This window comes from Amblyraja radiata, chromosome 7 (assembly GCF_010909765.2).
Source record: "Amblyraja radiata isolate CabotCenter1 chromosome 7, sAmbRad1.1.pri, whole genome shotgun sequence".
In the NCBI taxonomy this organism is placed as follows: Eukaryota; Metazoa; Chordata; class Chondrichthyes; order Rajiformes; family Rajidae; genus Amblyraja; species Amblyraja radiata.
This window is the reverse complement of record NC_045962.1, coordinates 55,958,018-55,983,793: the sequence shown is the minus strand read 5'-3', so window position 1 is coordinate 55,983,793 and position 25,776 is coordinate 55,958,018. Positions and strand designations below refer to the sequence as shown.

The 25,776-nt window shown below is 44.7% G+C and overlaps 1 protein-coding gene across 1 annotated transcript in view; it reads left to right on the top strand.

Moving 5' to 3' along the window:
• The first annotated feature begins 2,572 nt into the window (after positions 1–2,572).
• esyt3 (extended synaptotagmin 3) overlaps positions 2,573–25,776 on the top strand; it is a 135,916-nt gene continuing 112,712 nt past the window's right edge. The window contains exon 1 of the mRNA XM_033024596.1: positions 2,573–3,230. Within this exon, the coding sequence (XP_032880487.1) occupies positions 2,865–3,230 (366 nt within the window). The 5' untranslated portion in view covers positions 2,573–2,864. The remainder of the gene's footprint in view (positions 3,231–25,776) is intronic.

The following is a 25,776-nucleotide window of genomic DNA, read 5'->3' as shown; positions in this document are numbered from 1 at the left end:
CTGATCCACACTGCACAACCCTAACCACAACTTTACCTTATTTATAGGATTTCTAGAACAACTATGGATTTTGGACAGATTACTTACGATAATTAAACACTCATAACTTTTGAAATCTAAAATAAAAACAGAAAATTATTCAGCAAGTCAGCCAGCATCTAGAGTCATAGAGTGATACAGCGTGGAAACAGGCCCTTCAGCCCAACATGCTCACACCGGCCAATATGTCCCAGCTACACTAGTCCCACCTGCCTGTATTTGGTCAATATCCCTCCAAACCTGTCCTATCCATGTACTTGTCTAACTTTCTTAAACGTTGGGATAGTCCCAGCCTCAACTACGTCTGGCAGCTTGTTCCATACACCCACCACCCTTTGTGTGAAAATGATTCCCCTCAGATTCCTATTAAATCTTTTCCCCGTCACCTTAAACTTATGTCCTCTAGTCCTCGATTCACCTATTCTTGGCAAGAGACTCTGTGCATCTACCCAATCTAATCCTCTCATGATTTTATACACCTCTATAAGATCACCCCTCATCCTCCTGCGCTCCAAGGAATATAGTCCCAACCTACTCAACCTCTTCCTATAACTCAGATCCTCTAGTCCTGTCAACATCCTCGTAAATCTTCTCTGTACCCTTTCCAGCTTGACAACATCTTTCCTATAACATGGTGCACAGAACTGAACACAATACTCTAAATGTGGCCTCACCAACGTTTTATACAACTGCAACATGACCTCCCAACATTCTATAAGTAATACTCTGACTGATGAAGGCCAATGTGCCGAAAGCCTTTTTGACCACCCTATTTACCTGCAACCATCTTTAAGGACTCCTAGATTCCTCTGCTCTATAACACTCACCAGAGCCCTGCCATTCACTCTGTAGGTCCTAATATGTTAGACTTCTCAAAATGCAACACCTCACATTTCTCTGTATTAAATACCATCAACCAATCCTCAGCCCACCTGGCCAATCGATCAAGATCCTGCTGCAATTTTTCACAACTATCTTCACTATCTGCAAAACCACTCACTTTTGTATCATCTGAGGGAAATAAAAAATGATTTTCTGTTTCAAGGTCCTGTTTTTTCTATTTCTAGTTAAATTGAATAGTCGTTTCTGCTTCACTTTATGTAAATGCCACCTGACTAGCACTGAGTGTTTCTGGCATTTTCTGTTTTGTTGACGATATTGATAGACCTGCAGTTACATCTATAATATATAAACCAGACCAGGCAAAGATGCCAAATATCCTTCCCTGAACAACTGTAGCAAACCACATGGGTTTTCTAGTGATATTCTAGCAGTTTCATGACTACTGTAAATGAGACTAACTTTTTTGGTTGTAGAAATTTCAGATGTTTTACTTAATTACTTTAACTTGGTGAATGTGGTACCTGTACCAGTTTTAAGTTGTTTAAATGGAGAGTATTCAGAGGAAAGCAAACCTTTTGGAAGCAAGATCGATAAAAATTGCTGGACTAACTCTGTGGGTCAGGCAGCAACTCTGGAGAAAAGGAATAGATGATGTATTGGGTCAAGACCCTTCTGTACAGTATCTGTCACCCGTCCCATCACATTTTTAACCACATCCAACCTTGGCAAAATCGCAAAAGTACTGAGCAGAGCACCAATTCTATCTAAAAGTCTACATTAACGAGTCCAAATATTATTTGGAAGGGATGAAAGAAAGTTGCATTATGAATACACTGTGAATCCAGCATTGATTCTGCTAGCAATTCATCAGCAGCATGAACCTGTGGCCTTCATTTTGGTCCAGCATGGAATAGGACATAGTCTGATTATATATTTCACTGGGCCAGTTTGCACCTGGGATCAAATGTGTCAATGAGTTATGTTTTGGCCTTTTGTGTAAGGGAGGAATAGGAGTGAATTCCACTATTGTTAGAGAGTGATCCAGTGTTTAATTAAATTATTTGTATTTTAAGCAACTTTATTTGTAGATACATACAATGGAATTGGAATAGGGCCTCCCCATTCCAACGACATGTAAATTACAATGACATATAATTCAGAAACTAATATTTTTAAAATAGTTCCTACCCCAGTTATTTAAAGAAAATACTCAGATTGCTCATCCACGTGCTGCAAACCGTCAGCCCTCCATTAAATGTCTTAAAAATCAATATTGACAGCCAACTGTATGCTTTCACTTTCTATGTTTCAAAGTGGAATATTAAACAATTTGCAGGAACCAAAACAATTATTCTCCTTCAACAGACCAGCTCCACAAACATTTGAATATTATTACAAACGCCACAACCCAATCAAAAATGGCTGTTTAATTTCTGAACTAAGTTCACCCGCACCTGCCAATTTGCAAACTTCGGTCTCACTTCCACGAATGAACCTGTTGTTTTGATCTGCTGAGTCAGGGGAACTGATTTGTTTGCGCAAACGAGCATTTGTAGCGAAGGCAGTGTAATAACTTGCTGCAAAGTGAAGTGCATTTTTAATGGTTTTTCGTTACGTGCGGTTAAGTGGGAACAGGCAGGACCTTGGGTTATGCACAGACAATACTCAGTGAAGAAGTTACCGAACCAGTCGCCACGGACCGCCCCTAGTTAGCACAGCCGGAGGCGGAGATTTGCGCTTCGCTCGGCGATGAAAGGGTGAAGGGAGACGCTGTTTACATCGCGATTGCAACCAGGAATGTTCCCGGAGCAGGAAGAACCGGAGATTTGAGAGGAGGCGAGGCGAGAAAATCCTAAACGCCGAGGACAGGCTGGAAATGCGGAGGTGCTTATTGGCCAGGAGAAGTTTGATTTCAAGAAGTGGAAGGTGCGCCCGGGAGAAACGTGCAGCGTGACGGTGCTGTCTGCGAGCCGGCCACGGGCATGAGAGGCGCCGCGGAACAGAGGGGGTCCCGGGCCAGGGCGAGCGCCTGGTCCCCGGAGCGGCGCACTTCAGGCTCCTCAGAGTTATTTGGTGACGGGACGGGGGACAACCCGGACATCTCCCAGCTTCCGGGCTTGATGGACCTGCTGACCAACTTCGCCAAGGCGTTCGTCTACCTTTTCCCCATCTACCTGACCGGCTACTTCGGACTGAGCCTGACCTGGATCGTGTTCGTGCTGTTCTTCTGGATTTGGTGGAAGAGGAACAGAGGCTGGAAATTTGCTCGCCTGCAAGCAGCGTTTCAGTTGCTGGACGACGAAAAATTCGTGATCACTAATGAGATCAAGCAAGATCTTCCTCCGTGGGTACGTCTATTAGAAATTAAACTGAAATTAGATCAATTTAAAACGAGTTGTGGCCATGTAAGTGTGAGGGCATGTAAGCCTATAAGTGTCTGTTTTAGGAACCTGCATCACAGTTTCTTGTGTATTGGCCCTTTTCGGTTTTGATGTTTGGTCAGTAGTTGGCAGCACACTGTTCGTGCTTCGCTGTATCCGGGATTCGCCAGCAAGTCATTTAAAACTTTTTAAAGGATTGCGTCTTGTTGATTGCGAAATAGACTCTGCCTCTATCTATTCAACTAGATTTAATTGATGCAATAATATAGGTCGCTGCAAACACGGGTAGGTTAAGCAGTATTTGTGTGAGAGAGAAAAAAACAGTCGACGTTTCAGGTGAATGATGCAAGGTTGGTTGTAAACGCGAGGAGACGAGTGCGTTTTATTGCTCACATTTATTGCTCATATTCTTTGTCGCTCTTCTAGGGAGATGCTAACTGTCGTTGTCTCTACTGTACACTGCACAATGAGACAATAAAGTTTGAATCTGAATCTGGGGTTTGAAGTTTGGGGGACGAGGGGTATAAGTGATGGGGAACGGACCCACGTTGTCAATGTAGTTACTTTAAAAAAAAAACTGAACAGGAATTGGGGTGGGAGGGGCGGATAATTACTTATAAATGTCGCGTGGAAAATTTAGTCCGAAAGGCAGCAGGCGCGATGCAGCCTGATCTTGCATTTGGACATTGGGACGACGGAAGGGGCTGGAAGTGGATTCGAATGGAAGTGGGGCAGAGGCTTGATGACAGGAGAGTGGAAGTTCGGGTTCGACATTTCAGACTGCGCAGCAATATTCTGGTCACCAAAATCCAACAATTGTGTTGCTGTTTGAGAAGGAATAGGTGACATTTCGGGTCGAGACCCTTCTTCAGACTGGGGTGGGGGCGGGAATAAGAAAGGAAGAGGCGGAGAGTGGGCTGTGAGAGCACAGGTAACAATATGTTGCTGTATCATTTTTGAAATGCTGATAACATTAATTCTGGAGATGTGTTGAAACAGCATTTTATGGGAGATTCAGAACGACGTGTCTATATCAGATACCACCAGTTTGACCAAGTGTCTCTTGATTTAATACCTCTTGCTCAAACATTGAGCTGGCATGTAAATTAGAGACCTGCATGGCCGATAATCTTATCCATAATGTAACAGTAACCCGGAGGCAACCACAAGTTGAGAAATGGGAGCATGTGACTGTCCGAGAGTCGGAGGCAAGTTCAGGAAGTGTTTCTGTGGGAACTGTGTTGTCTAGCAGATGCAAAAGCCTTGCAGAAAGGGATATAGAGCAAAATGACAGGGGTTCGATTACTCTGCCATTGTGGACTGCATCAGTGAGGGGAAGGAAGCTAAATACAAAGGTATAGTCAACGACTTTGTTGAGTGGTGAGGGCTGAATCACCTGCAGCTCAACACCGACTAGACTAAGGAGTTAGTGGTGTACTTTAGGAGAAGAGGAACACCCCATATCTCCTGTCTCCATCAATGTTATGGATGTGCAGTTTACCAAGGAGTACAAATGTACAAATACCTTGGTGTTTACCTGGACAGTAAATGGGACTAGTCCAGGAACTCTGAGGCCCTGTATAAGAAGGAACAGATCTGGCTGTACTTTTTGAGAAGGCTCTGCTCCTTCAACATCTGCAGTAAGATGCTACAGATGTTCTACCAATCGGTGGAAGCCAGTACCATCATCTTCGCTGTCGTGTGTTGGGGCAGCAGGGCGAAGGTAGCGGTCGGCAATAAGATTAACAACTTCATCAGGAAGGCTGGCTCCGTCCTGGGAGTGGAGGTGGATTCATGAGAGGTGGGCTTGGAGGGGAGGATGCCCCCCCCCCCCCCAAATCTTTGCACACCCCCAATCCTTTCCACTCGTCACTTTAATTTCATGTTTCATGCGTTTTGTGGCTGTTGGGAGATCAATTTCCCTTCTGGGATAAACAGTTCTATCATATATTAGTGGGGTAAATGGTCCTCGGCAGACATGAATCATAGCCCATGGATATAATGCATCCACAGGGCTGGGGCGGAGGTTGTGACCTGGTCAGTCCGGAAGATGGATGTTGCCTGACCTGCTGAGATACTCCAGCACTTTGTGTTTTGCTGCCATTTCGAATTACTTGTACACTCAAACCCCAGGGCCCTCTGCTCCTTTACAGCATCCTTTATTGCCTCTCATCATTCTCTCTCCACCAACTTTATCTCACAACAAAGACTTCCCATTCTATCAGCGTGTTTATATCTTTTACAATACATCAATGTCATCTTTGCAGGCCATGATACTGCAAGGTTTTGTGTTATCTGCAAGTTTAGAAATTATGGTATGCACTTTCTAGGTCATTAATATAGATTTTTAAATAGCAAAGGCCATAACATTTAAACCTGCAAGCACCATAATCCAACTTCTGCCAATCCGAGAAACATTGTTTATCATCGTGCCTGTTACTTAGCCATCTTTTTATCCTTGCTATTAATAATCACTGCCATTTTATGCTAAGATAGATAGACACTGATCCCATCAACCCCCAGATTCCAACTCTTACCCACACACTCACTGGGGGGCAATTTACAGTGGCTGGTTATCCCACCGACGCCTCGCGTCTTTGTGATGTGGAAGGAAATCAAAGAACCCAGGGGAAATAAGTAGTGACAGAGATTGTGCAAACTCCACATAGACAGCACCCGAGTTCAGGGTCGAACCAGAGTCTCTGGTGTTGAAAGGCAGTGGCTCTACCTGCTGCACCACAGGTAGATGCAATGTTAGGAAGGCAGAAAATGGTAGGAACATTCAGCAACCGTAGAAAGAAAACTAGTTAATGTTTATAGTCATGGAGTCATACAGCACTGAAACGGAACCTTTGGCAACGTGTCCATCACCAAGTCCGTGCCGAACAACGATCACCCCGTACACTAGCACTATCCTACAGAGAATGGACAATTTACGATTTACTGAAGCCAATTAACCTACAAATCTGCATATCTTTGGAGTGTGAGAGGAAACCAGAGCACCCGGTGAAAACCCATGTGGTCACAGGAAGAACATATAAATTCTGAACTGATGGTACCCATCAGGATTGAACCTGGGTCTTTGGCGCTGTAAGGCATCAACTCTAGCGCTGCACCACCATGGCGGCCCTTTTGTGATGTTTCGTGACTTCTTCATACAGTCTTCGTGTCTTTTTTTTGTAAAGCAGCATCTGCAGTTTCTTGTGTCCATAAACGCATGGACTTTCCTTTGGAACTGTAAGCAGCAAGAATTGATAACAGATGGAGAAATGTGTGCTGTTGTGGTCACCCTACCACAGAAAGGATGTGACAGTGTTGGGGAGGGAGCAGAGGAGATAAAAAATGATGGTATCATGGCTTGAGATTTCTAACTATGGGGAAAGCCTACACCTGTGTACCCGCCCCAACTATCTTCTCTGGCAGCTCGTTCCATATTCCCACCTAATTGAAAATGTGTGTCTCTGTCTGTCGTCTCCACCCCCAGTCTCTGCCTGTAAATTAGAGAAGCAACTATAAAACATATAAAACTATAAATAATTAAATATTCTCTCATTAAAAATCGGCGAAGGCACTTTTATAACTGATTTAATCATTACAGAAAATTGAGTCACTCTTCCCTTTGGGTAGAATTGGTTATAACATGTACTCCACCCTAACCCTCAATACAGGTGCTCCTCACGGTAGACACAAAAAGCTGGGGTAACTCAGTGGGACAGGCAGCACCTCGGATTGACCCTTCTTCAGATTGAAGTTCAGTTTCAACCCGAAACGCCACCCATTCATTCTCTCCAGAGATGCTACCTGTCCGGCTGAGTTACTCCAGCTTGTTGTGTCTAAGTGATTCCTGGGATGGCAAGACTTTCATATGAAGAAAGACTGGATAGACTCGGCTTGTACACGCTAGAATTCAGAAGATTGAGGGGGGATCTTATAGAAACTTACAAAATTCTTAAAGGGTTGGACAGGCTAGGTGCAGGAAGATTATTCCCGATGTTGGGGAAGTCCAGAACTAGGGGTCACAGTTTAAGGATAAGAGGGAAGTCTTTAAGGACCGAGATGAGAAAATCATTTTTTACACAGAGAGTGGTGAATCTGTGGAATTCTCTGCCACAGAAGGTAGTTGAGGCCAGTTAATTGGCTATATTTAAGAGGGAGTTAGATGCGGCCCTTGTGGCTAAAGGGATCAGGGGGTATGGAGAGAAGGCAGGGATGGGATACTGAGTTGGATGATCAGCCATGATCATATCGAATGGCCTATTCCTGCACCTATTTTCTATGTTTCTATCTTCGGTTTAAACCAGCATCTGCAGTTCCTTCTTACACATTTTGTCTGCTCCTCAGGGTTGTGTGCTCAGTCCATGACTGTGGCCAAGTACAGTGCCAACTTAATCTTCGTTTGCTGATGATACAATCTTGTTGGCCAAATCTACAAAGATGATGAGATGAAGTACAGGAAAGAGATGGAGAATCTAGTGTCATGGTGTCAGGATAATGACCTAGCCCTTGAAGCCAGCAAGCCAAACAGGTTGATTATTGATCTAAGGAAGTGGGAAGTGTCCACATCAATAAAGCTGCTGTAGTTAACAACTTTAAATTCCTTGGCATCCATATCATCACATCACTATATCATCCCAATGATGCAGTAAGCAAAAAAGTGTCAACATAAATATGTACTTGGGCATCTTACAGGAAGCATCTCAGTATGGCGTGGCAATTTCTCTGCTCTTGACAACCTGAACCTGCAGAGAGTGGGAACACAACCCAGTCCATTGCAGGCTCATCACTTCCTACAATCCAGTTCTTCTTCATGGTGATTTGCATCATGAAGGCGGCGATTATCGTCAAGACTGCCTGCCACCCTTGCCATTCCTTTTCCCCCTCTCATGCCTTCTGGGTGAAGATGCAAGATCTTGAAAGCTGCAATGTCCAGATTTAGGAACCGCTTCCACCCCACTGCTATCAGACTCCTGAACCAATCGCCTTTTTCACACCCCCTTCATGGAGGTGTTGCCATGTATTTTTACTCTTAACTCTACCTTATTCAGTTATTCTGTTGTACTATGCTAAATATTTGTGTAGTGCAAATCTTGCACCTTTCTGAAGAAGCGTCCCGATCTGAAACATTGCCTATCCATATCCTCCAGAGATGTTGCTTGACCTGCTGAGTTACTCCAGCACTTTCTTTTATTTTTATAAACTAGCACCTGCAGTTCTTTATGTCTAACATTCAGCTGTTTTGCACTTGTATTTATCATTACTGCATACTATTTAGTCCGTCTGCTTCACGTGAACAAGGAATTTCAATGCACCATGGTGTATAGGACAATGAACTAATCTAATCTTTGTCTCCTGATTTGAAAGACTGGCATCTCCATGGGAATTGCTGTGGTCTCTGACCCTGTGCCGAGTTTGAGCAGGTGCTCCACCAAGAGGTGTTTGTTTTCCATTTTGCTTTCATCCCCTGCCCCCCCTCCCCTCTAGCACCTCACCCCTTTTCTCACCCTTGCACTGATTATCAGCCTCTGACTGCAAGATACATTTCTGATTTCAAAACAATTGAGGGGATTATTAGGCTTGTGTAATGATTGGCAGGAAAATGATGGCTTCACAAGATAACCAGTTACTTTAAGATTTTATATATTCTACATACCCTCTAAATGCAAAGTGGGACTATGTGATGTCACTTCTATAATCTTTTCTGTCGGGAGCAAATCTGACCATACAAATCTTCTAAGATCCTTTATCTTTGTTTTTTTTATACATTCTTTTGCACTGGTGAAACATTGATAAAAGGATGGAATTCAAATAAATAATCCTTTCTTGTTAAAATCCAATGAAATCAACTTCCTTGTATGATCGCAGTACAGGTAGTTCTGTTGTAACATGACTGTTGTATTCCTAAGAAACCGTGTGTTAATAGAAAATTGCATTATTTAAAGGTAGACAAAAATGCTGGAGAAACTCAGCGGGTGAGGCAGCATCTATGGAGCGAAGGAAATACGCAACATTTCAGGTCGAAACCCTTCTTCAGACTGATGTGGGGGGGGTGGGGGGGTGGGAAGAAGAAAGGAAGAGGTGGAGCCAGTGGGCTGAGGGAGAGCTGAGAAGTGGAGGAGTAAGTAGGGGCTGAGAAGGGGAGGAGTAAGTCGGGAGCTGCAATTGTGTAGTGGGGTTCGGTGCTAAAGAATTTCAGACTTGCTAACACAAAGTTTTCTCAAAGGATTTTCATTAGCCGCAAGTTTAGTTTTGTTAGTGTAGGGTTAAAATATAGGAATATCACTAGACTAAGTGGGCCCCCAACGCAATATTCCACCTCTCCACCAATTCCAATATTGGTGGCCAGTGGAGGGGGGGGGGGGCTTTCTGGAGCGCTAGTATGGGCTGAAGGGTCTGGTTTCCAGAGGGCTAGTATGGACATTGGGCCGAATGGATTCTTGGGCTGGCGGCTCAGTCACTCAAGCCTGTTGTGCTGGCAGCTCACTCACTCATGGCTGGTAGGCTGGCAGTTGACTCATGGCTATTCCTTGAAATTCCATTTCAAGCAGGGTGCAAGGCCACCAAATTCAAGTGCAGTTTCATACCATTTCAAGCAGGTTGCAAGGCCACTAAAGACAGTGAGTCATGACCTCTCCCTACTCCATCTTGCAGAGACTGAGCCACGCCCACACTGCTGGGGTTTATAGTCCCTCCCCCTCTCACCAGATGGGGCATGGCCTTCATGGCGTGATTGACAGAAGAGAGAATCTCAACATTTTTTAATCATGAATACCTCTTTTATTTTTCATCAATGGGAAAAATCCCCGGGACCTGATGAGCGGAGGGGGACACTGAGTAAGATGGCCCAAAATCACAGCCGTACGTGGTAGCGTTTTTTCTAAAATCAATATAAAGCGCAAACAGGAAGTGGTCAAGATTAGACTTTTAATTCACTTTAATTAGGCAACACAGCTTTAGCATTTCCAAACCAAAGGCAACACAGCTTTAGCATTTCCAAACCATAGGCAACACAGCTTTAGCATTTCCAAACCAAAGGCAACACAGCTTTAGCATTTCCAAACCAAAGGCAACACAGCTTTAGCATTTCTAAACTATTTTTTCAAACCACATTAAGGGCACTGACAGGTCAGTAAAACCACTCGCAGTTTAGTAGACATGTGTTCAGTGTTATTCACAGCTCAGTCTGAGAGACGTGACCCTCTCGCTACCTCATCTTGCAGAGACTGACTGAGGCACTCAACACTTCCAGGTTTTATAGTCCCTCTGGAAGGGGCGTGGCCTTCGGGAGGGAGAATCTCAACTTTTTTAAACCCTAATAACGCTTTTATTTTTAATCGATGGGAAAAATCCTCTTGGCCTGCGCAGCGGAGGAGGACTGAGTAAGATGGCCAGAAATCACAGCCGTAAGTGGCAGCATTTTGTCTAAAATCAATATACAGAACAACAGGAAGTGGTCAAGATCAGACATTTAGTAATATATAGATGGCACAAATGTCAATTGAAGTGATCCTTGTCAATTTCAATGGCCATATGTGGTGAACTGTAGTCTTCATTGACAATAGTGTCTGATTATTGCAGAAAGATTACATAGAAATAGTTTATTATCCCTGGACTTTTTTTTCTACTTTCCATTTCCCCCAAGTCAGCTTTTTTTCTACTTTCCATTTTCCAAAGCAACTCTTAAGTGGTATATAATTCTCAAAACAAATTGAGTAATTGCTAATTTTGCATACACAATACTAATTCATCAATTGCATTGGGTCCAGTTCATGTCATAAAATGTGTTACGGCAGAAACAGAGATGGTGCCTGACCTGCTGAGTTACTCTAGCATTTTGTGTCCTACTTTATGTGTTTCATGGTATAAACTTGTAACCTGCAAGACCATAATGGATGTTAAAGGCATGATTAGTTGTGAAACCAAGACTCAATGACAGAATTGTTTGTGCAATGTTGGAATTGCATAATAAATCTTCAACTATGGGAATGTTAGCAGGATATTGTCTGGATAACATTCTACTATTGATCCATTTGTTATGTAATAACTTTCTATCCATCTGGTAATTATGTATTTTGGTATTCTGGACTTTAAAGCATCTAATCCCCACTTGTTGAATCATAATACACACTTCAATATCGGCTGAGATTTCAGTAATTTTTTACATCAAACTTTATGATGGAACTAGGGGAATCAAGACGAGGAAAGACTTCAAAATTCACCCAAGCCTGTGCATTACCACTTTGTTCAATCTTGTACTTTGAAATTCTTTTTCTTAATGGAATAAACTGTCCCAGAGCACTTCTTAATATGTGTTGGAATAACCACAGCAGATGTGAACAAACAGTTGTTAAGGTTTTGTATGGGCATTTGAACCTATTGAGACAATGACAAGCAGTTTTGGAAGACTTTCCAGATCGGTGAAGGTTTGCGACATTCTGATACCATGTCTACCAACAACCTCCTCTCTATCACTGCATAACGTTGTTATTCTTCTTCACTAGAGTTTCACTGGATATTATATATGAAAGAATGCAAAAAGGCAATTGGCTCAAATTATATTAAACTGTCAGTAGCAGCATTTGGCCAGGCTGCCCATATCAAATCCTTGCTTGTTTCCTTGCACAGTGAATATGTCAACATGGTCAAATTAAGTGACGTTTGTCCAAGGAACTGAGAGTTGCGCAAATATTAAAACCCCCCAAATAATCTGTGAGATTTAGACAAATGATGCCCTTTCTCCCTGTATTGTATCCATAAGTTCCACGCAGTCCCATCAGGAACGTGAGCTTGAGACACCTCAACTATGTTTGCAAGCTTCTACAAACTGTGCATGCCCTCTTTCCAAATGTTTACCGTTTCCCTGGATGCGATTGGGATTGATAGAGAAGTTGTGAAGAATTCAATTCAAGAGCCAGTACCAATCAAAATTACATTAGCACATTATACTGGAAATAAATTATTTTTTATTGTTAACCAATTTTTGTATCTAATTCCTCTCACTAGAACTAATGTTTTATTTAAAATCCAACTGGTTAGTTGATGTGAAATACTAAGTCATAGCATTTAATTGTTTAACCCAGTGGAATGCTTTTTGAACTTAGATGGCCGGGATTAGATTCCAGCTTTAAAGTAAATTTCCAGTTGCATGCACCAAACGTTTTCATTAACTGTTTTAATTAATAGTGACACACTGAAGCGGGGACTCGCAGGAGTCCAGCCAAAAACTAGTCTGACACGAGTTGTGTGTACTAGACGTGTTTAATCTCTCTAATACAGCTCCCTACTCCTCCAAGGACACGGCCTTAAATACCAAATCAGGTACCGACCCCGTGACTAGCGCCTCCCATCAAGACGCCGCTGGATGGTTCGTTGTGACCATGGGTTGTCACCAGGTGCCGCCACATGACCCCACCCCACCCCCCCCCCCCCCCCCCCAGAACCAGAGGCACCGAACCGGACAGGACGCCGAACAGGGTGGCCCGAACGCGTAGATACAATACCACGCCCCGGGGGCTTGCTCGGTTCGGAAGAATCTCCGAGAGCCCGGGACGGCGGACGCCCGCGACGGGGCGGTCGAGCCACATAGACTGGCTCACTCAGGTCCAAGTGGGCCAGTTTTAAATGAACCACAGACACAGTTTCACGCCAGCCTCCCAAGTCCAATGTAGTAGGCCCGTGCCGCAGCACGTAAAAGGGACATTCATACGGGCGCTGCAAGGGCGGCCTGTGGGAGGCCCGGTGATGAAAATCGTACAGACAGGCCATCAGCGGCAGTGGCACATGGAAAGGGCCATTAGGCGACGCGACGTTAGGATGGGAGACTGGGCGCCGACCCTCTCCAGCAAGCGGATCAGCACCGATGACGGGGGTTCCTGGGACCCATCAGCAGCAGGGACAAACTCCCCGGGGACGGTGAGTGGAGCACCATATACCAACTCCGCGGAGGGCGATGACAGATCCTCCTTGGGGGCCGTCCGAATCCCCAACAGGCCCCATGGCAACTCGTCCATCCACCCAGGGCCTGTGAAACAAGACTTCAGGGCGGCGTTCAGACAGCGGTGGAACCGCTCCACCAGCCCATTTGACTGGGTACGCTGTCGTGTGGTGGAGCTGCATCCCCAACAGGCGGGCCATGGCGGACCACAGTTCAGACATGATGTGGAACCCCAAAGTGGGCAATCCAAGTTGCCATGAGGGCACGAGCGCACGACGGAGTTGAAGTGTCCGTGAGTTGGATGGCCTCCGGCCACCGCGTAAAATGGTCAACCATCGTAAGCAGGTGTGAAACACCCTGGGATGGAGACAGTGACCTCCTCCCCGGTGTCCACCAAGAACCTGAGCTCCATGCGCCAGTCCCAGACATACAGTCGATGGATCCTGCCGGCCATCGCGGTGACTATCGGCGGCCGGCGCTGCTGTTTCCCGGAAAGAAACATGGCTGGCAGCATTGGCGGGCTGTTGAACCCCAGCGCTGGTGGTAAAAACACCACATTCTTCTCCTTGGATCTCCTGGGTCCTGCTCAGCTATCGTCCTCTCCTGTGCCACTTGCCTGGTCTGGCTTTTGTGGGCGTGGCCCTCTTGTGGGCGTGGTCCTGGGTCGCTTGGCCTGCCAGTGCGTTGAATCAATCCGGTCCAGTGATTCCGGGGATTCCAGCGGTTCCAGGTATTCCAGCATGCCCATCTGCTGCTGGTCGAAGAGGCACAGCTCATCAGCGCGAACGACTAGCCGGATGGGATCCTCAAAACTCTCCCTTGAGCTGCTGGTGGATGTCTCGCGGCAACTGCTGCAGGTAAGTAAATTCAGAGAATGGGCAGGGCAGGTAGTCGCCCATGAGCGTGAGCACCTTGCTCATGAGGGCCGAGGGCATCCATTCGCCGAGCCCACCCATGTTAAGGACCTGACAGGCGCACTGCATTCGGCTCGGCCCGTAGATCTGGAGCAGCAGCTCCTTGAGGCCTGCGTACTTGCCCACCACCGGCAGATTATCCAGGTAAGGAATGACCTGACTGGTGGTCTGCTGGTCAAGGGCGCTTACCACATAGTGATAACGAGTCTTGTCGGCTGTAACGCCGCGGATGTAAAATTGGGATTCGGCCTGTCGAAACCAAACCCCCGGCTGGGAGGTCCAAAATGTCGGTAGCTTTAGGGAGGCCGTGTTGAGTCCGGCCTCGTAGGTGGCAGCAGCAGAATGCATTGTTTCCTCAAATTTCCCTTCCAGGATTACACTCCTGGGCGTCGGGGATCACCAGTGAAGCGGGGACTCGCAGGAGTCCAGCCAAAAACTAGTCTCACACGAGTTGTGTGCACTAGACATATTTAATCTCTCTAATACAGCTCCCTATTCCTCCAAGGACACGGGCGTTGCCCGGCCTTAAATACCAAATCAGGTACTGACCCCGTGACTAGCGCCTCCCACACCAAGACGCCGCCCTCTAGAGCCAATGGTTCATTGTGACCTTGGGTTGTCACCAGGTGCCGCCACAACATAGTGATTTATTTATTGATCTGAGACGCTACTTCACGATTACTTGATATTTTCTATTCACTTCTTTCTGAACTGAAATCTATTCTCTTCTATGCTTAACTTTGCTAGTGTGTACTTTAATGAAATTGGCAGATTAGTTATGATCTGACTGAATGATGGAACAGCCTGAAGCATTGAATTGCCAAGTTATTGCTTTGTATGCAGTGCATAAGTTGAATCAACATTTGCATAATTAACCATGTGCTATACAAGCAACCTCTTCATTCCCCATGTAGAAACAAGAAACTGTAGATACTGGTTAATACACAAAATGACAGTGCTAGTCAGGCAGCATCTCTGGAGAACATGGAGTCATTTCGATTGAGACCTTTCTTTAAACTGATTCTAGTGTTGCAGCCAAAAGCTAGCAGAGGGGAGAGGCAGGACAAGTGTTCTCCAAGCTATCGGGCTTTTCATCGACAAAAATAAATAATAGGAATGTGATCAACTAGCATGAAGTTAATTTCAATTAAGCAGTCATTTAATTGTCAATGTTTAAGAAAGAACTGCAGATGCTGGAAAAATCGAAGGTAGACAAAAATGCTGGAGAAACTCAGCGGGTGAGGCAGCATCCATGGAGCGAAGGAATAGGCGACGTTTCGGGTCTCGACTCGAAACAGCGCCTATTCCTTCTCTCCATAGATGCTGCCTCACCCGTTGAGTTTCTCCAGCATTTTTGTCTACATTAATTTGTCTATGGTCATATAATTGATGTAATCCTACAGATGTAGAATAAATATGTTCCATGCTATAGTGTAAATTTATTTAAAATCTGCAGGCATTCAACCTCTTTGGAGATTAACAAATTTATAAATATTGTTGTTTGCATTTTTTCATTTTTAATGAAAGTATGATAGCCACATGTGTGTGAAATAAACATGTCATTCAAACAGGCACAAATAAAGCAAACAATTGCAGATATTGAATATCTGAAACCAGAAGCAAGAAACACAGATCAGCTTGCATCCAACCATTGAATAAATGAGTTTGCCAATTTTTTCAAACAACTTTATTTACTAGCACGATCAATTAATTCAATACCCCCTGTTTTCTGCCTAACAGCTGTGTTGGTATCAAATATCAATTGAATGCTAGTCAAATATCAAATATCAATTGAATGCTAGTCTTGTTGAATTGAATAAATTTTATTAGCCAAATATATATACATACAAGGAATTTGCCTTGGTGCTTTGCTCGCAAGTAACAATACGATATACAGTAGACAATTAAAAATGAAACAATTTAAACATGTGAAGAATGAAATAAAATACCAGAGCGAAAGGAGGCTACAGACTTTTGGCTGTTGAGTAGAGCTACTGCTCGTGGAAAAAAAGCTGTTTTTATGTCTGGCTATGGTGGCTTTGAGTTAACAATTAATTGTCAATGGGCTGATTGAATGAAAAGTGGATTTCCAACAATAAAATGTGTTTACACTAAGGTAGCATTGCAATTGACATTGATGGTTCAATAAATCTCAATAGGCTTTAATATTCAATGGATTTGGATTAACACTTCCCTGCCAAAGCCAGCATTTAGTATGCATTTCAATTAACCTTGAGAAGGTGGTGTTGGTGAAGCTGCCAGCTTGAGGTGTTGAAAGCTATATTGTAAGTTGCTTCCAACAATGGGCAGGTAGGGATTTCCAGGATTCTGACTCCGTGATGTTGATGGACAAGTGATATTTGTCCAAGTTAGGATAGTTTCATTTTTTAAGGGTGCTCCCATGTCAATCTTGTCCTTCTAGTGGGGCAGGTTGTGAAACTGGGCAGTGTTTCTGAAGAACTCTCAGCAAGTTACTACTTGTGGCCATTGCATAACTCTAGCAAGATTTGCTAGTAAGAGAATGTTTAAGAGGATGGTTTAACAAGTATAACTGATAAATATTATGTGCAGTTGGCATGGTTTTGTTAGCATGGGGACTAGTGAGGGTTCAAGGTAGTAGGTGGAGTGCTGTTCATGTTTTGCCCAAGGTGGTGAGATGGTTGAGTGTTTTTTGAACTGCACCCATCCAGGCATGTGTATATCAACATAATAATGACATGCAGTTGGTGTAAAAATCACTCTCAGGAAATGTGGTGATGGTACCCAGTGTCTGACCCACTCTTCCAGCTACAGTATTTATCTGGCTAGTTAAGTTTCTCATCAGGATCAACAGCTCACTGGTGGCTCGCTATGACATTACTGTGTGCAGTTGGATAGTGGAATGACCCTGCAAAAGGAGGGCCAATGTTAGGGGAAAAGGGTTTGGTTTTGCTTTGCTTTTTTCCTCTTCACTTTCCTCTTTAGTCCCTAAACTAGTTCTTCCCCTTTTCTTTTACTATGCTCTTAACCGCAACTATCGATTGCTGGTTACTCAGCCATGTTGACAATCGTAAATGTGGCCTTTCCTCATCAACAGGCCAGACCAGTGTGTAAGACTGCTGATGGTAAGTAACTTGGAGCTGTGCAAGCAGCAGCTGAAGAGAGGAGAATAGGGAGTCATTTGCTAAACATCTGCAAAACAAAGTTCCTTCACTGACCTGAAGCTCCACTCCACTGCTAATGTACAACATCACCCTGGGAAATTTGAACCAGTTCTCATATCTGGGGAATTGTATCTCGGTCTACGCTGCTAAGAGTAACAGTAGTCATTTGGCCCATCGCGCCTGCTCTGCAGTTCAACCTGATTGAGGCTGATCTTCTTGCTCAACAACATTTTCCTGCCTATTCCCATATCCATTGAGTCCTCCAAGCTCCAGATATTTATCAATCTGTTTTGAAAGAATCAATGATGTGTTCCCACAGGGGTAAGAATTTCAGTTTGCCTCTGACATTGAATCCATGACTTCCTGATCAATAGACCACAACCAGTGAGGATAGGTGATAAAACAACCTCCACTATAATTCTCAACACCAGTGCTCTATGTGACTGTGTTCTTGGTTTCTTGCTATACTCCCTGTGATCTGTAACAAAATTCTACTTTATCCTCATCCACAAGTTTGTAGAAGACACCTCTGTTGTGTGTCAGATCTTGAACAATGATGAGATAGAGTAGGAGAGTTTAGTAACAGAAGTGGTATCAAGAAAGTGACCTCTCCCTGAAAGTCAACAAAACAAAGAAGCGGCAGAGGGTCCCCTGCACCTCCTCCAACCTCCTCTATTGCATCCGCTGCTCTAGGTGTCAACTGCTCTACATCGGTGAGACCAAGCGTAGGCTTGGCGATCGCTTCGTCCAACACCTCCGCTCGGTTCGCAATAACCAACCTGATCTCCTGGTGGCTCAGCACTTCAACTCCCCCTCCCATTCTGAATCGGACCTTTCTGTCCTGGGCCTCCTCCAGGGCCAGAGTGAGGCCCATCGTAAATTGGAGGAACAGCACCTCATATTTCGCTTGGGTAGTTTACACCCCAGCGGTATGAACATTGGCTTCTCCAATTTTAGGTAGTCCCTGCTTTCTCCTTCTTTCCCTTCCCCTTCCCAGCTCTCCCACAGCCCACTGTCTCCGCCTCTTCCTTTCTACTTCCCGCCCCTCCCACCCCCACATCAGTCTGAAGAAGGGTCTCAACCCGAAACGTCGCCTATTTCCTTCGCTCCATAGATGCTGCCTCACCTGCTGAGTTTCTCCAGCATTTTTGTCTAAAAACAAAGAAGCTAATTACTGACTTCAGGAAGTGAAATGGAATACATCTGGGGCCATGAAAGCACACCAATGCCTCTACTCTCTAGGAAGACTAAGGAAGTTTGGCCTGTCTCCAACGACTGTTACGAACCTCGAAAGGAGCATGGTAGAAAACAACTAGCTTGGGTTGGCAACAGCTCACCAAGACTACAAGGAATTGCAGAGAATTGTGGATATAGCCCAGTCCATCACATGAACCAGCTTCCCCACCATCAACTTAATCTACACTTCACACTGCTTTGGGTAAAGCAGTCAATGTAGTCACCCTGGTCTTTCCCTTGTCTCCACTTTTCTGTTGGGCAGAAGATGCAAAAGCTCGAAAGCATGTACGACCAGATTTGGGAGCAGCTTCATCCCCGCTGATGTCAGATTACTGAACAGTCATCCCATAAACGAGGGTGTAGATCCAATCTTTCAACCTACCTCATTGTAGGCAGGACTTTTTCTCTGTAACTAATGCTAAAATGCTGTAACACTACTTTTCGCAGTGTGGTATTTTTCTCTTTGTACTATGTTGTACGTGCATGACTTGATTGTACTTATAGTACGATTTGATATCATGCAAATAAAGTTTTTTGGTGTACCTTGGGACTCATTATAATAATGAACCAATACTCTCTGGAGAAACTTTCCCTGGACTATTCAGAGTTTCTAGACTACTGAACGTTATTTGTATTACCCCAACGTACCTTCATGCCCTTAACTCCAGACTCAAGTTCTTAATCCCTGATAATGACAATTCCCACTCCATCTCTAGCCACATATACTCTCATTTGACCATGCAGTGGATAATGTCGTAGCATACTAATGAGTAAGCTAGATGAATACTAGATTATCCAAGTTTTACTGCGTACAAGAATGCTCGCTTGTGATATGGAATAAAGTATTGCAAAGTGTCTTTAAGTTGAACATTCTTTTCCTGTGTGGACTTTGTCATACAAACATATGGTCATAAATTCCAAGACTGTAACTAGTAGCATGAATGAGTTACACTGGAGTTGGTTGCATGTGCCATCTTGAATCCCTCATGGTCTTTTTTTTAAATTCTAAATGCAGATTTTCTTGGATTGTGCTAAATTTTAACATGATTACAGTTATCTATAATGTTGATCTGCATGTCTGACGATGTTGGAGAAGAATAAAATTGAAATTTCCAACCAAAAATGTGCAAAATGGTTTTTAATGCGTTGAAAAGAAATAATTCCTGATATTTGTTAAACTGAGAGACTAAAGCAAGTGGTAAAAGTCATTGCTTCTGCATCTAAATTCAAATGAAGTAATCTGGGTATGTCTCCAGAAAAGATTTTTCCAAACCATATTAGAATTCTCATCCAGTTGCGCTTTGTAAAATGTTATGTAATTCCCCTTTTTTTTGTGGTAACTTTAAAAAAGAATCTGTTTTTTTTTTTAAATTGGCCTGTTGAATCATCCTGACTGTAAGATTAAAAATTGAGAAGCCATGGTAACCAAGTCTTGTTTAGTGTTACAAGACACGCATCACACGAGGGCTGGTTCCCGAATGCAATATTCCACCACTTACACATAGCTCCCAACTGCGCGGGCACGGCTGATGGGTTCCCGTTGTGACATAGATGATGGAGGCATTACTGTGCAGACTAAGTGCATTACTCTGCTCCCCAACGTAAGATTCCCTCACTCACCCGTTCCACCAACACAAGCCGTTCCCCCAACGCAATATTGCACCACTCGTGCGTTGCCCCCATCTGTGCAGGCACAGCTCATTTCCCCTCATCCCCCAGCACTCTCTCCTCATCCTTTTCATCCTCCCTCTTCAATCCCTAGAGAGGGAGGGGTGGCAGATGGAGGAGGATGGGGTAGAGAGAGAGGGAGGGGGGTGGGAAGGGAGGGGTAAAGAAGCACGGGGTAGAGATGGAGGGGGGGAGGGAGGAGGGTAGAGAGGGAGGGGGTGGAGGGAGGGGGAAAGAGGCGGGGGGGGTAGAGAGGGAGGAGGGTAGAGAGGGAGGAGGGGTGGGGAGGGAGGGGTAAAGAGGCGGGGGGGTAGAGAGAGAGGGAGGGGGATAGGGAGGGAGAGGGGGGCTGCAGCCACGGCACCACCCTCGCCGTCAGGCATCGGCAGTCACGACCCCTTCCCAAACCCCGGGCTCGCTCGCACTCCAGCTCGAGCACCAGGATCGGCTCCAGCCAGGGCCCGTGGCTTCACCCTCGCCACCAGGTTTCTGGCTCAGGCAGTGGCCGCCATGCAAATGTGCTGGAGTATTCCTCCCAGAGTGTCCCGTCCTGCCTTGTGTGTGCATTGTGATGTCACTCGGGTGCGCTGGCGTGCCCCTCCCTCCCGGAGTATCCCGTCCTGCCTTGCGAGTTGATTGTAACATAATTTGGGAGGGTTTTTGCCAAAATGGGTGAGTTTTATCGCCTCAAAGGGAAAAATGTGAATAGAATGGTAGAATGTGTGAAAATGGAAGGCTGTGGCTTAGCATTTGGAAGAAAATAGGAAAATAGAAATTGGCACATACACATACAGCCACAAACAAGACGAAGGGTTTTAGTAATGGTAGATAGATAGATAGATAGATAAGACACTTTTACTGATGAAGTTTTAAAAACAAAAGATTCACTTTACTAAGCATTTTAAACTAGTTATTTCTGCAACACTTAAGTGGTGTTCCTGGTTGTGAGCTTTGAATTGTAGACCTTGAAAATTAGTAAGGTTTAAATAAAAGATGTAAATCCTTGCATTTATAAATTGTTAGAACAGTTTCCCAGCCAGGAAGGAGCCAATTAACCAGAGACTCAACAAACCCATATTTGTTAATTACTAAGTATTAATTAAAGCCTTGAACAAAATACTTACTCCACTGAACTTTTTAATGTATGACCCCCTTAAATAGGGACTAATTTTGAAAATAATGGGTGTTAAGGAACACTTTAATCTGTGCTGTCAGTGAGGCTTGAGCTCATAAATCTACATGTCTGTATTTCTTGTAGACCTTAATCCTTTTGTGCTGGGCATTTGCTTAATGTGGCAATTGAAGAGCTGACAACATAAGCATTAGGGTCTGAAGAAGGGTCTCGACCTGAAACGTCATCTATTTTATCCAGAGATGCTGCTTGACCCGCTAAGTTACTCTTGCTTTTTGTGTGTATCTTTGGTGTAAACCAGCACCCAGCAATTCCTTCCTCCACATAAGCATTAGTACATGGTTAGGCATGCATGTTCAGTGTATTAAAATATCAGTTATTTTGAATGGTATATTTGTTATGATATTCCAAGGTGAATACATTTGTAAATAAATATTTATGGTCACATAATTTTTGGAAAAAGATAGCAATCATAATAAAACAGTAAAGTTTCATATAAATAACTGCTGTGATTTGGTCACAGAATCCACACCTTGGTGACTTAAATATTGCCTGTTTAATATTCAAAGCCAATGGTTTTGAAGGAAATGTTTTGGAGGGAATATATTTTTCAATATGATAGAAACATAGAAAATAGGTGCAGGAGTAGGCTATTCGGCCCTTCGAGCCTGCACCGCCATTCAATATGATCGTGGCTGATCATCCAACTCAATATCCCGTACCTGCCTTCTCTCCATACCCCCTGATCCCTCTAGCCACAAGGGCCACATCTAACTCCCTCTTAAATATAGCCAATGAACTGGCCTCAACTACCTTCTGTGGCAGAGAGTTCCAGAGATTCACCACTCTCTGTGTGAAAAATGTTTTTCTCATCTCGGTCCTAAAGGATTTCCCCTCTATCCTTAAGCTGTGACCCCTTGTCCTGGACTTCCCCAACATCGGGAACAATCTTCCCGCATCTAGCCTGTCCAACCCCTTAAGAATTTTGTAAGTATGATGAATTGGAACATAGTGGGTGGGCGGCGCGACTCACGTCGCAGCGGCCTCTGCAGTCCGTCTGTCGCCTTTTATTTTTTGTCTCGTTTGAATGTAGTTTAAAGTGGGTTTTTTTTCACTGTGTATGTGTGTGGGGGCGGGGGGTGGGGAATCTTTTTAAAATCTTTCCCCTGCACGGAGAACCTGACCTTTTCTCTGTCGGGTCTCCGTTGTCGTTGGGGCCTAGCACAGTGGAGCGGCCTCCAACCGGAACGACCTGGGGCTCCCGTCGCGGAGCTGCGGACCTACTTACCATCGTGGAGCTGGCCGAGTTCGGAGCGGGAGGAGCGGTGGTGGCGCGCTGCTGCGACCCGACCCCGGAGATTCGGAGGCTCCAACCGCAGGGTCCCTGCTGGGAGACCACTTTTCGGGGCTTCCGCAACGGCGACTTCTCCCGCCCGATTTGCGGGGTTGATAATTACCTTGAGCGGGGCCTTACATCGCCCGGCGCGGCTTTAAATGGCCGCGGGACTTGCTAGCGCCTGCCGGGGGCTCCAACACCAAGACCCGGAGCGCGGCCTTGCATCGCCCGGCGCGGCTTTAATGGCCGCGGGACACTTACCATCGCCTGCCGGGGACTTTGACTCTGACATCGGGAGGCGAATGAGGAGTGCAGGGGAGAGATAAGACTTTGCGGATGTGCGGGAGTGGGCGCCGTCTGTGTATGGCAGCCTGCCCGCAGTCCGTCTCTACACCTTTCTTTATTTTATTTTATTTTAAGTCATGTTAAAAAATGTTAGTGGAGGTCTTCTATGTGGGGGGTGGGGGTGGGGAAGGGGGAAACTTTATTTCTTAGTCCCCTACCTGGTCGGAGAGGCAGCATCCCTCCGTGCTGTTTCTTCGCCCCGTCCCCGCGGCCTACCATCGAAAATGGAGCGGCGTTTCCTGTCGGAACCAGCTGGGACTACAGCTTCGGCGGCTGTGGCGCAGCGCTGGGATACCAACACGGAGCGGGCGATGCCTACCGGGTCGCCGTGCGGTAAGCTCCAGAGCGCTTTGGCCGCCGACTCCCAACATCGCGGAGCTGTGGCTGCGGGCGTCCGGCCGCGGGCGGCGCTGGATTTGGAGCGCCGCAGAGCCAGGGATCGAGTTCCTCGGGGTCGGAGCTCCAGCCGGCGCGGCCTGAGGACTACGAGTGCCCCGGTCTCCAGTCTCCGGGGAGGGGACAGCCGCTCCAGACTTTTCCAAGCCGCTGAGGAATGTTTTCACCCGACGCCGATGTTCCATCTTTACGGCAAGAGGGCCCTGAAAATCATCGGACTGGCTGCACGGCCACAGATGGGCCCTGACCTCGGGTGTTTCACAGAGGAAGAGGACTTAACTTTCTGGTGCCTTTCCCCGCAGTGGAAATGTTTTGATTCTGCTGTGGGGGGACGTTTGTGTTGAACTCTATAATATGTTGTGTCCATTTTTTATTCACTTTTTTTAAAAAACCTTTTTTCTATGGTTTGCAATGGAACTTATTATTTAATTTATGTGAAGCACTTTGGGGTCAATGCAAGTTGACTTAAAATGTGCTATATAAATAAAGTTTACTTACTTACTTGCCTTCCATCACAGCGAGGAGGAGATGCGCTGTGATGGATGTTTGTGTAAATTGTGTTGTGTCTTGGTTCTTTTTCTTGTGTGTATGACTGCAGAAACCAAATTTTGTTTGAACCTCAATGAGGTTCAAATGACAACAAATAAATTGTATCATTGTGTCATCTCCAGATACATGATATCTTTCTGAGGGATGAAAGGCTACTTTTTCTATTTCTTCAGTTTCTTTCCAGAAGAATTTTTTTATTATGCAGTAACGGGGTCAGTTAGATTTGGGAATATTCCTGGCTTTGCTTTTGTGATAAAACGACTTTAAAATTCTGCATGTTTTTTGGATTGAACGCATTTACTTAGGAATGAAATTTGTGAATTTTATTCCTTATTTTTTTAAGTGTGAAAATTGTCAAATGCAATTTTTTTAGACAATTGAATTTAACGAACAGCGTGAGTTGTTTAGGTTTTAGTTAGGCTGCTTTCTACTGGCCGGAGTATCTGCTAAATAATCACTTCATTTATTAATCATTTGATTTTATATTTGACTTTTGTATTTCACCAAGTTTTGTTGGGGATTTCTGTTTTATAAATGAAGTTTTGTTGAAGATTTCTGGTTTATAAATGAATGTCTCATAGTTATGGACAGCTGAGTGCAGTTGCTGTTATACCAAGTGAAATACAGCTTTCTTTCAAAACAGTAACTGACTGCAGTATTTGTTCCATATACAGTGCCCTCCATAATGTTTGGGACAAAGACCCATCATTTATTTATTTGCCTCTGTACTCCACAATTTGAGATTTGTAATAGGAAAAAAATCACATGTGGTTAAAAGTGCACATTGTCAGATTTTATTAAAGGGTAATTTTATACATTTGGTTTCACCATGTAGAAATTACAGCTATGTTTATACATAGTCCCCCACATTTCAGGGCATCATAATGTTTGGGACATGGTTAAGGATGAAGACGGTTGAGGATGACCTGGCTGAGAATTTTACTGGGTACAGAAATTAGTGTGATCACTCGGTAGTTGTCACGTTTTCTTAGGTCACCTTTTTATTGCAATTTCACCATGTATTCCTCTGCACATTCTGTGGGTATCTTTTCCCCTTCCCAAATTCTCCCAAAGAAGCCATAGAGCATGTCTGTTGATAAGTCTATATCTACTTTCAGGGCTTCATGTGGAATATTGTCAGGGCCAGCAGCCTTACCTGTTTTCTGTTGCTTGATTGCAGCCTTTATTTCTGATTTTGTTGGTCTGTCACACTTAATTTGTAGTGGTATCCTGGCTTTGGGAATGTGTGTCTGTACAGCCGGTGGTGGCCTGTTTAGGGCTTTTTCGAAATGTTCTACCCATCTGTCGAGCTGCGCCTCCTGGGTTGAAAGCAGTTGACCGTTCTTGTCTGTAATTGGTTTATTACAATGCAGATATGTCCCAGACAATTTCCTTGTGATGGTGTATAATTCCCTCATGTTCCTTTGAGTCGCTGCAATTTCTGCCTCTTTGGCTAGCCTCTCCACCTGTGTTCACTTGTCCCTCCTGATGTTCTTTTGCACTTCTTTGTGGCATCTGTTGTACTCCTTTTGGGCCAAAGCCTTTTCAGCTCTTGTTCTTGAGTTGTTCACTTTCTCCTTTAACGTTCTCTGTTGGATTGTGGTTTCTGGTGTTATCCACTCTTTGTGCTTTTGGGTCCTTCTCCCTAGGGCCTCCTCACTGGTTGAGCTCCAAGCAGCTTTTAGGTGTTCCCTCTCCTCATTTATTGTTCATCCTTCCTTCCTCCTCCACTGTAGCTCCTCTGTGTTTTCACTTGAGAGGGTATCCTTGTACTTCTTTACCACTTGAGTACTACTGAGGTATTCAATGTTGTATTTAGCTCTTTGGCATTTGGCCTGGTGGTGTCTCTTCAGCCTTAGCTTG